The sequence below is a fragment of the Staurois parvus genome, unplaced genomic scaffold, assembly GCF_062004578.1.
Source record: "Staurois parvus isolate SC_StPar_1 unplaced genomic scaffold, SC_StPar_1.0 ptg003112l, whole genome shotgun sequence".
Classification (NCBI taxonomy): domain Eukaryota; kingdom Metazoa; phylum Chordata; class Amphibia; order Anura; family Ranidae; genus Staurois; species Staurois parvus.
In genome coordinates, this window is record NW_028320908.1 from 4,129 (window position 1) to 16,267 (window position 12,139).

The following is a 12,139-nucleotide window of genomic DNA, read 5'->3' on the forward strand; positions in this document are numbered from 1 at the left end:
GTATTGCCCCGCGTCATTATGCAGGGAGGGGGGATTGCCCCGCCCTGTGTCATTATGCAGGGAGGGGGGATTGCCCCGCCCTGTGTCATTATGCAGGGAGGGGGGATTGCCCCGCCCTGTGTCATTATGCAGGGAGGGGGGATTGCCCCGCCCTGTGTCATTATGCAGGGAGGGGGGTTTGCCCCGCCCTGTGTCATTATGCAGGGAGGGGGGATTGCCCCGCCCTGTGTCATTATGCAGGGAGGGGGGTTTGCCCCGCCCTGTGTCATTATGCAGGGAGGGGGGATTGCCCCGCCCTGTGTCATTATGCAGGGAGGTGGGATTGCCCCGCCCTGTGTCATTATGCAGGGAGGGGGGATTGCCCCGCCCTGTGTCATTATGCAGGGAGGGGGGATTGCCCCGCCCTGTGTCATTATGCAGGGAGGGGGGGTGGCCCCGCCCTGTGTCATTATGCAGGGAGGGGGGATTGCCCCGCCCTGTGTCATTATGCAGGGAGGGGGGGTTGTTCCCTTGAATGTATATATCTTGTATCTGTGTTAAGATAAAGCTGTCAATTTCCTGGTTTTACTTTGAGTGGGGTCCGGGGATCTGTTCTCGGACGGGGAAGCGGGAGTCCAATGGAAATACCCGAGTGCAGTCGGGGTCTGGTTCCCTTACAATGTCCATCACCTTCGGGTACTGGTGGAGTGGGGTAGAGTTATAAGGGAGGAGAGGTCCAACACCTGAGGGTTCTGATGGAGTGGGGTAAAGTTTTCAGGGAGGAGAGGTCCATCACCTTAGGGTACTAGTGGAGTTATGAGGGAGGATCCATCACCTTTGGGTACTAGTGGAGTCATGAGGGAGAAGAGGTCCATCACCTTTGGGTACTAATGGAGAGGAGTAGAGTTATGAGGGAGGAGAGGTCCATCATCTTAGGGTACTAGTGGAGTTATGAGGGAGGAGAGGTCCATCATCTTAGGGTACTAGTGGAGTCATAAGAGAGGAGAGGTCCATCACCTTAGGGTACTAGTGGAGTTATGAGGGAGGAGAGGTCCATCACCTTAGGGTACTAGTAGAGTATGGTAGAGTTATGAGGGAGGAGAGGTCCATCACCTGAGGGTACTGGTGGAGTGGAGTTATGAGGGAGGAGAGGTCCATCACCTTAGGATACTAGTAGAGTATGGTAGAGTTATGAGGGAGGAGAGGTCCATCACCTGAGGGTACTGCTGGAGTGGAGTTATGAGGGAGGTGAGGTCCATCACCTGAGGGTTCTCATGGAGTGTGGTAAAGTTTTGAGGGAGGTGAGGTCCATCACCTGAGGGTTCTCATGGAGTGTGGTAAAGTTTTGAGGGAGGAGAGGTCCATCACCTGAGGGTTCTCATGGAGTGTGGTAAAGTTTTGAGGGAGGAGAGGTCCATCACCTGAGGGTTCTCATGGAGTGCGGTAAAGTTTTGAGGGAGGAGAGGTCCATCACCTGAGGGTACTGCTGGAGTGGAGTTATGAGGGAGGAGAGGTCCATCACCTGAGGGTTCTCATGGAGTGCGGTAAAGTTTTGAGGGAGGAGAGGTCCATCACCTGAGGGTACTGCTGGAGTGGAGTTATGAGGGAGGAGAGGTCCATCACCTGAGGGTTCTCATGGAGTGCGGTAAAGTTTTGAGGGAGGAGAGGTCCATCACCTGAGGGTTCTCATGGAGTGTGGTACAGTTTTGAGGGAGGAGAGGTTCATCACCTTCGGGTACTGCTGGAGTGGAGTAGAGTTATGAGGGAGGTGCCCAGGGGGTGTGTCTCCAAAATCTTTCCGTTGTCCAATCACCGGACGGTGGGATCCTATGTCCTGGGTCTACGAACATTCAGCCAGTGACCTCTATGAGTATGATAACAATGTATACAATCCGTATACCACATGGAGGATGACCGACCATATCCAGGCCTGGTGGGGAACTGGCAATGGAGACCACCCAAGTTGATTGATGAGGGTGAGCTTCGTCTCCTCGGCACCTCCTCCCCCCCAGGGTCTCACACGTGGATGGAGTATATTGGTATCGATCGATGACCCCCGTGTCCTCCTGAAGAAGTCCATGAAATACTTCGGGAGCTGGGAACCTTCTCATTGGTTGACTGACAGCGACTCTTTCTGAGCTCTGTGTAACATTGTAACAAGACATGTTATTGCTGCTGTTGTGGGGGAGGGGCTTTCAGGGGAAGTCAAGGTGTGACTCCACCCATATATAACTCCTCCTCCAATCAGCTCCTTTCTTTGCACTCTTGAATGCTGCTGGGCACCCTTTGAATTCCAGAAGAATCACCCATAACGATAGCTTATCAGTGGCAGGCTCCGCCCACTATGACTCCACCCATAATGACTCCGCCCACCATGACTCCACCCATAATGACTCCGCCCACCATGACTCCACCCAAAAAGACAAGAAATCAATGTGCTGCAAAGAAGGTTTATTGTACACATCGATCTATACAGGACGAGCTCCGCCTCCACATCTTCACCGAGGAATCCTTCCTACAAAGTGGGCGGGGTGTTCAGCGCCTGGAGAAATCTCCACCTGAAACGGAGAGAACAAAGAGAGGCGGAGTCAGGTGATGTGCAGGGAAAAGGTCACTGAGCTCCGCCCTACACTGTACTGGGGAGCTCCGCCTACACCATACCGCACTGCCATGTATTATGGAAGAAATCAGCCTCATTTAAAGGAGAACTCCAACTACTGGGAGGAAACCTCCCCATTGTGGGAGGGACAGAGACACAAATTACTGGGGAAAACTCCCCATTGTGGGAGGGGCAGAGGCACAAACTACTGGGGGAATCTCCACATTGTGGGAGGGGCAGAGACAAAAACTACTGGGGGGAAATCTCCCCATTGTGGGAGGGGCAGAGACACAAATTACTGGGGAAAACTCCCCATTGTGGGAGGGGCAGAGGCACAAACTACTGGGGGAATCTCCCCATTGTGGGAGGGGCAGAGATACAGACTACTGGGGGGAATCTCCACATTGTGGGAGGGGCAGAGATACAGACTACTGGGGGGAAATCTCCCCATTGTGGGAGGGGCAGAGATACAGACTACTGGGGGAAACCTCCCCATTGTGGGAGGGGCAGAGATACAGACTACTGGGGGGAATCTCCACATTGTGGGAGGGGCAGAGATACAGACTACTGGGGGGAATCTCCACATTGTGGGAGGGGCAGAGGCACCAACTACTGCAGGGAAACCTCCCCATTGTGGGAGGGGCAGAGGCACCAACTACTGCAGGGAAACCTCCCCATTGTGGGAGGGGCAGAGGCACCAACTACTGCAGGGAAACCTCCCCATTGTGGGAGGGGCAGAGGCACAAAGTACTGGGGAAAACTCCCCATTGTGGGAGGGGCAAAGACACCAACTACGGGGGGAAATTTCCCCATTGTGGGAGGGGCAGAGACACAGTCATCTGCACGAAATCTCCCCATTGTGGGAGGGGCAGAGACACAGTCATCTGCACGAAATCTCCCCATTGTGGGAGGGGCAGAGACACCCAACAAATGGGGGGAAATTCCCCATTGTGGGAGGGGCAGAGATACAGACTACTGGGGGGAATCTCCACATTGTGGGAGGGGCAGAGGCACCAACTACTGCAGGGAAACCTCCCTATTGTGGGAGGGGCAGAGGCGCCAACTACTGCAGGGAAACCTCCCCATTGTGGGAGGGGCAGAGGCACAAAGTACTGGGGAAAACTCCCCATTGTGGGAGGGGCAGAGACACAAACTACTGGAAGGAAAACTCCCCATTGTGGGAGGGGCAGAGACACCAACTACTGGAAGGATAACTCCCCATTGTGGGAGGGGCAGAGGCACAAACTACTGAGAGAAATCTCCCCATTGTGGGAGGAGCAGAGACACAAACTACTGCAGGAAATCTCCCCATTGTGGGAGGGGCAGACACACCAACTACTGTAAGGAGAACTCCCCATTGTGGGAGGGGCAGACACACCAACTACTGTAAGGAGAACTCCCCATTGTGGGAGGGGCAGACACACCAAGTACTGCAGGGAAATCCCCCCATTGGAAGTGATGATACGTAGTTTGGCCCGCACACAGAACCTATAATTCCAGTCAATAGATGTCGCCCGTGTCACATGACTTCAGTAGGTGTCATGGCCGTCTGACAACACTCACCCTGACAACTGCTGCACTCGCAGCCTTGAATGACGGGAAGGACCACCGGCTCCTCCTCCCCGTCTTCACACTGGAGGTTGAGGATCTTCACCGGGGTGTCGGGGTCCAGTCTGTAGCTGCAGCAGTCACACACCGTCTGGAGGTACGGCTCCTGGAAGACAGAGGACAAACATGACACCTTTCTGGGTCAGAGACCATGTGGGCACACGGCAACCCATCCCCCTCCCCACACCCACCCTACACCCGGTCCAGGTATTCTACATGGAGGGTGGACACTGCCCATGGAGACCCATCCCCCTCCCCACACCCGGTCCAGGTATTCTACATGGAGGGTGGACACTGCCCATGGAGACCCATCCCCCTCCCCACACCCACCCTACACCCGGTCCAGGTATTCTACATGGAGGGTGGACACTGCCCATGGAGACCCATCCCCCTCCCCACTCCCGGTCCAGGTATTCTACATGGAGGGTGGACACTGCCCATGGAGACCCATCCCCCTCCCCACACCCACCCTACACCCAGTCCAGGTATTCTACATGGAGGGTGGACACTGCCCATGGAGACCCATCCCCCTCCCCACACCCACCCTACACCCGGTCCAGGTATTCTACATGGAGGGTGGACACTGCCCATGGAGACCCATCCTCACCTCAGCCAGGACGTTGGTCCAGGAAGTGCAGTGGCCCCGGCAGAAGCTGACCTCCACCCGGTCCAGGTAACAGTTGGCCTTGGTGATGTTCCGGAGTTCCGTGTGTAGGCGGCACACTGGCGATCGCTCCTCTATGGGTAGAGAGGATGCATTATACAATATTCATATTATCAGTCATTCCATTGGAGGACTGGACACCAATCCTTGGACACGTGGGGTCCTCCCTCACTGACCAATCACCAAGATGGCGGCCAAGCTGAGGTCACCGTGTGGCTCTCCTAACACATATACTGGAGTGTGGGATCTCCTACCTGGGATCTCCTTGCGGCAGACGGGGCAGCACTCTCCGGGCTCCTGAACCTTCACCTCTCCCTGCCGGGGGACACAGAGGTCATTACATCCAGGTCAGTCCATAGACATTGTGGGATGGGGGGAGGGGATCTGTGAGGATCTGGGTCTCACCTCCATGCAGTAGAGTGGGGGACACGCCGGGGCACAGACTCCAAGGCCGTTCACACAACGACACACCTGACACCCGTCCTGCCATGTCGCTCCCGGCTACAAAAACACAAATTCCAGACCTTTCCATCATCAGGAGGAGAAGTAAGGTCCATAATACCCATTCCAGATCCTGCCCCAATGTATGCTGGGAATTGTGGGACATACTGGGGGGGAGGGCTGACCATATGAAGAATATCGCCTGCAGAGGATGAAGAGCTGAGATCCCCTCAGCCTCTCTCCATTCATAATTGGTGGACATGGAGCAGGTAGGGGGGCGGATGTGACTAAGTTCCCGTTAAAAATCACACACAACCCCTAACAGTTCCATTGGCCAAATATGGAGATCGCCCACCTGGACCCCTCATATCATCAGGCCAGGCCTCATGGTACTCTGAAGTCACCACCTACCAAGAAGGGAAGCTTTCAATTGGCCCAATCGTCATAAGGCTGCCATTTAGGGGTTTGGGATGGGCATGACCTCTACAAGGTCCAAGGTGGAGTCTGGAGGAGAGGTCGAGGTGGAGAGGTTGTATGCTGTTCTACCTCCATGTAACCCTCAATGGCCTCATTGGCCACCAATCCATAATGGTGGCAATCACCCACCTGCACCCTATGTCATCAGATCCAGCCTCATTGTGAGCTGAAGTCACCACCTACCAAGAAGGGAAGCTTTCAATTGGCCCAATCGTCATAAGGCTGCCATTTAGGGGTTTGGGATGGGCATGACCTCTACAAGGTCCAAGGTGGAGTCTGGAGGAGAGGTCGAGGTGGAGAGGTTGTATGCTGTTCTACCTCCATGTAACCCTCAATGGCCTCATTGGCCACCAATCCATAATGGTGGCAATCACCCACCTGCACCCTATGTCATCAGATCCAGCCTCATGGTGAGCTGAAGTCACCACCTACCAAGAAGGGAAGCTTTCAATTGGCCCAATCGTCATAAGGCTGCCATTTAGGGGTTTGGGATGGGCATGACCTCTACAAGGTCCAAGGTGGAGTCTGGAGGAGAGGTCGAGGTGGAGAGGTTGTATGCTGTTCTACCTCCATGTAACCCTCAATGGCCTCATTGGCCACCAATCCATAATGGTGGCAATCACCCACCTGCACCCTATATCATCAGATCCAGCCTCATGGTGAGCTGAAGTCACCACCTACCAAGAAGGGAAGCTTTCGATTGGCCCAATCTGCCTATATATGCCGCCATATGTGTGTATGGCCCGTGAAGGGTCTGGAGTGGAGTCTGTAGAACAGGTCAGGGTGGACAGGTCGTTCCCCAAACATCTACTTCCATATAACCCTCAATGGTCCCATTGGCCACCAATCAATATGGCAATCACCCACCTGCACCCCCCATATCATCAGCCTCATTATGAAGATCAGGACACCACCTGCCAAGAAGGGAAGCTTTTCATTGGCCCATTCTGCATATGTAAGGCAACCATATATGTGCATGGCCTGTGAAGGTTCTAGAGTGGAGTCTAGAGGACAGGTCAGGGTGGGGAGAACGTTCCCCACACATCTGTTGTTCTACTTCCATATAACCCTCAATGGTCCCATTGGCCACCAATCAAAAGGGCAATCACCGACCTGCACCCCCCATATCATCAGCCAAGATGTGGGATGTACGCGGCCCATGAAGAGTCCAGAGTGGAGTCTGGAGGGGAGGTCATTCCCCCAAAGATCTGCTGTATGTGAACCAGAATGAAGGGTCACCGTACCTCGTAGAGCTGTCCACCGTGTTCACACCCGCACTGCGCAGGACTCACACACTGTCCCGTACGGCTCCGGTAAGTCCCCGTCTCACACACACAGCTCCCCAGGGTGCCGCTGCTACAGTTCCTCCATGGCTCCCCGTACAGTTCTTGACAAGTCCGTTCACAGAACTCTCCAGTGGCTGAAGGACGTCTCCATCTCTCCCCATCGGGACAACCTGACCACAGACAGCGGAAACATCAGGAACCCACAATGTGTACAGTCCCTGATGTGTGTGCGGTCCCTGATGTTGTGTGCAGTCCCTGAGCTATGTCCCTGATGGCGTGTGCGGTCCCTGATGATGCGTGCGGTCCCTGAGCTATGTCCCTGATGGTCTGTGCGGTCCCTGAGCTATGTCCCTGATGGTGTGTGCAGTCCCTGAGCTATGTCCCTGATGGTCTGTGCGGTCCCTGAGCTATGTCCCTGATGGTGTGTGCAGTCCCTGAGCTATGTCCCTGATGGTCTGTGCGGTCCTTGGGCTATGTCCCTGATGGTCTGTGCGGTCCCTGAGCTATGTCCCTGATGGTGTGTGCAGTCCCTGAGCTATGTCCCTGATGGTCTGTGCGGTCCTTGGGCTATGTCCCTGATGGTGTGTGCGGTCCCTGAGCTATGTCCCTGATGGCGTGTGCGGTCCCTGAGCTATGTCCCTGATGGCGTGTGTGGTCCCTGAGCTATGTCCCTGATGGTCTGTGCGGTCCCTGAGCTATGTCCCTGATGGCGTGTGCGGTCCCTGAGCTATGTCCCTGATGGCGTGTGCGGTCCCTGAGCTATGTCCCTGATGGCGTGTGCGGTCCCTGAGCTATGTCCCTGATGGTCTGTGCGGTCCTTGGGCTATGTCCCTGATGGCGTGTGCGGTCCCTGAGCTATGTCCCTGATGGCGTGTGCGGTATGGTTGGGCACTCACTGCAGTCTGGGAGGTCACAGTCCCTGTGGCGGGTTGCGGTCCCTGATGGTGTGTGCGGTCCCTGAGCTATGTCCCTGATGGCGTGTGCGGTCCCTGATGGCGTGTGCGGTATGGTTGGGCACTCACTGCAGTCTGGGAGGTCACAGTCCCTGTGGCGTGTTGCGGTCCCTGTGCATTCCTCGCCATCATACAGACGCAGTTGCGTTTGCCGTCGCTGTGCAGTCTGGACTCCGGTACCACATGTGACAGAACACGGCGACCAGTCCGACCACGGGGACCACTGACAGTCCACTGTAAGGAGAGATGAATCAGAACACGGGAACATCACGTATGCCACCAGCCAAGGCTGCGCAGGAGGCGGGTCAATGCCTAGCCAATCAGAGACAAGGACAGCAATCCTCGGGGGCGGGACTTACCGGCACAGTTCTCTGCAGTGCACAGGAAGCTTCCCATACGGCAGGTGCTGCAAGACACACAATATATGATCCATGTGACAGGTCCCCGCATGGACCGAGTGTCTCATCCCCCGCATCGGCCCTCTTACCAGTTGTTACATTGGTGGTAGATGACGGTCCCCGCCGGGTACGGCCTCCCCGGGTCCTCCAGCGTCAGGTTGGCTGCCCATGGCAGGTGGGGTGAAGGTTGGAGGACGCACACACAGTCTTCTGGTGGGATGCAGACTCCATGCTGTAGGACCTGTGAGGGTATCAGGCCGGAGAGGAGATCGATCACGTCCGGGGCCACACCACAAACATCGATCTGCCAGACCTGGAGGAGGTTCTGTGGGACCAGGACGTCCAATCCCTGCACAGAGCTTGGCAGGAGGGGAACGTTTCATCTCAGATTGTCCTCTCTCTATGGGCGGAGCTCAATAATGGGATAACTGACCAATCGCAGCACTCACTGCCAGTGCTGGGACAAGGCCATCCAGCGCCCAGGGCAAGGATGCCAAACTGTGCTGCGCTGACAGGAGTAGAGATGCCGCTGGGACTACTCCTGTCAGAAGCAAGGTGCCCCCATCTCTACAGTACACCATTGCACCCAGGGCAAGGATGCCAAACTGCGCCCCCATTATATGCCACTTAGGGGATCCCACGCCTCCCAGCTCTCTCCTTGCTGCTCTCAGTGCTGCGCTGACAGGAGTAACAATGCTGCTGGTACAACTCCTGTCAGAAGCAAGGTGCCCCCATCTCTACCGTGCACCCAGGGCAAGGATGCCAAACTGCGCCCCCTCCCCCATTATATGCCACTTAGGGGATCCCACGCCTCCCAGATCTCTCCTCGCTGCTCTCAGTGTTGCGCTGACAGGAGTAGAGATGCCACTGGTACAACTCCTGTCAGAAGCAAGGTGCCCCCATCTCTACAGTACACTATTGCGCCCAGGGCAAGGATGCCAAACTGCACCCCTCCCCCATTATATGCCGCTTAGGGGATCCCACACCTCCCAGCTCTCTCCTCGCTGCTCTCAGTGTTGCGCTGACAGGAGTAGAGATGCCACTGGTACAACTCCTGTCAGAAGCAAGGTGCCCCCATCTCTATAGTACACTATTGCGCCCAGGGCAAGGATGCCAAACTGCACCCCCTCCCCCATTATATGCCGCTTAGGGGATCCCACGCCTCCCGGCTCTCTCCTCGCTGCTCTCAGTGCTGCGCTGACAGGAGTAGAGATGCCTCTGGGACTACTCCTGTCAGAAGCAAGGTGCCCCCATCTCTACAGTACACCATTGTGCCCAGGGCAGCCGTCCCTCTCGCCCACCCCTAGTCCCAGCCCTGGTCACTGATCACCCAATTGGTGGAGCCCTCCGGACAGACGCAGTCATGGCGGCACAATGCGGATCTCGTAGGCGTGTGGGGCGTGTTAGGATATATCCAGATCGTCCCCCCAGGGTCACCCACCTGTCCTCGGGGGCAGGCGCAGCCAGTCTGGCACGTCTCATTCAGGCAGGCGGTGTCAGGTCGGAGGTCGGCACAGGTCAGAGGGCAGGAATTGGCGCAGTGGCTGTAGATCTGACCATCGGGGCAAACTGCGGGGAGAAGCGTGAATATTAATGGGGGGGGGGCACACATACGATCATCATACAGGGAGCGGCCCTGCCCCCGCCGTACCTGGAGTGCAGTTGTGGAAGTTGCATGTTCGGTGCAGGACGAGCAGATTCGGACACGGTTCCCCGCCTGGATCACCCGCTACCAGGACTGTTCGGTTCCTCTCAGAAACCCCTCCCCCACAGCTGGCGCTGCAATCGCTCCACACGGACCACTCGCTGAGCGCGCAGCTCACTGGACAGAAAACATTTCATGGTCAGAATCACGTGATCTCCACACCGGCCTATCCAATCCAACACAGCAAGCTGCCAATCAGAGCAGATCTGTTATCGCAAATCTGATTGGCTGCTTACCGCAGTAGGCACTTCAGGTTGTGTCAATGGAAGGACGGGCGGGATGATGTCTATGGACCTCGATGAAAGGACGGGCGGGATGATGTCTATGGACCTCAATGGAAGGAGGGGGCGGGATGATGTCTATGGACCTCGATGGAAGGACGGGTGGGATGATGTCTATGGACCTCGATGAAAGGACGGGCGGGATGATGTCTATGGACCTCAATGGAAGGAGGGGGCGGGATGATGTCTATGGACCTCGATGGAAGGACGGGTGGGATGATGTCTATGGACCTCGATGAAAGGACGGGCGGGATGATGTCTATGGACCTCAATGGAAGGAGGGGGCGGGATGATGTCTATGGACCTCAATGGAAGGACTGGGGGGATGATGTCTATGGACCTCAATGGAAGGACGGGCGGGATGATGTCTATGGACCTCAATGGAAGGACGGGCGGGATGATGTCTATGGACCTCAATGGAAGGAGGGGCGGGATGATGTCTATGGACCTCAATGGAAGGACGGGCGGGATGATGTCTATGGACCTCAGTGGAAGGACGAGCGGGATGATGTCTATGGACTCAATGGAAGGACGGGTGGGATGATGTCTATGGACCTCAATGGAAGGACGGGTGGGATGATGTCTATGGACCTCGATGAAAGGACGGGCGGGATGATGTCTATGGACCTCAATGGAAGGAGGGGGCGGGATGATGTCTATGGACCTCAATGGAAGGACAGGCGGGATGATGTCTATGGACCTCAATGGAAGGAGGGGGCGGGATGATGTCTATGGACCTCAATGGAAGGGCGGGTGGGATAATGTCTATGGACCTCAATGGAAGGACGGGCGGGATGATGTCTATGGACCTCAATGGAAGGACAGGCGGGATGATGTCTATGGACCTCAATGGAAGGACAGGCGGGATGATGTCTATGGACCTCAATGGAAGGACAGGCGGGATGATGTCTATGGACCTCAATGGAAGGACAGGCGGGATGATGTCTATGGACCTCAATGGAAGGACGGGCGGGATGATGTCTATGGACCTCAATGGAAGGACGGGCGGGATGATGTCTGTGGACCTCAATGGAAAGACGGGCGGAATGATGTCTGGACCTCAATGGAAGGACGGGCGGGATGATGTCTATGGACCTCAATGGAAGGACGGGCGGGATGATGTCTGTGTACCTCAATGGAAGGACGGGTGGGATGATGTCTATGGACCTCAATGGAAGGATGGGTGAGATGATGTCTATGGACCTTCCCGTGAAAGGCGAAATATCGGTCTGGCATTCACTGCTGCCGTCATGGGGAGGAGACTTACTCAAACTGAAGAGCTGGTGCAGCTCTGCATAGCAACCAATCAGCATCCAGGTTTTATTGCCAAAGCTTAATTGAACAAGCAGAAGCTAGAAGCCGATTGGCCGGCATGCACTGCTGCTCCAGATCCAGTAAATCTCCCTTTTGGGGGTCACCACTCACCTGGACACGGCTCACTATTACACTCCTCCACCTCTCGGCTCTCACTCCCGCAGGCAGCTCCGTCTGGACCTCTCTCCGTACAGGAGCGGTTCCTCCACTTGTGGCCCCCACCGCAGCTCACAGAACAGGGGCCCCAGCCAGTCCAGGGCCCATACACCGGACACAGCAGATCTGTACAGGTGAAGGTGCCGTTCACACAGGTGCTGAGGAGGAAGACGACATGAAGCTCGCGTGATTGGTGTACCTGGGGCTCAGGGGAGCAGAAGATTCAGTCTGAGGTCCTCAGAACCGGACCGTCTGATTTACCTTCACCTCATTCAGCT

At 55.9% G+C, this 12,139-nt stretch overlaps 1 protein-coding gene across 1 annotated transcript in view; it reads right to left on the reverse strand.

The window, feature by feature from the left end:
* Positions 1 to 2,415: 2,415 nt before the first annotated feature.
* Positions 2,416 to 12,139, reverse strand: part of LOC149428586 (SCO-spondin-like) — a 161,706-nt gene continuing 151,982 nt past the window's right edge. The window contains 12 exon segments of the mRNA XM_089667228.1: positions 2,416 to 2,537; positions 4,142 to 4,292; positions 4,794 to 4,924; positions 5,105 to 5,165; positions 5,256 to 5,351; positions 7,013 to 7,224; positions 8,077 to 8,241; positions 8,367 to 8,413; positions 8,495 to 8,646; positions 9,847 to 9,974; positions 10,057 to 10,227; positions 11,817 to 12,019. Coding sequence (XP_089523354.1) covers positions 2,515 to 2,537; positions 4,142 to 4,292; positions 4,794 to 4,924; positions 5,105 to 5,165; positions 5,256 to 5,351; positions 7,013 to 7,224; positions 8,077 to 8,241; positions 8,367 to 8,413; positions 8,495 to 8,646; positions 9,847 to 9,974; positions 10,057 to 10,227; positions 11,817 to 12,019 — 1,540 coding nt within the window. The 3' untranslated portion in view covers positions 2,416 to 2,514.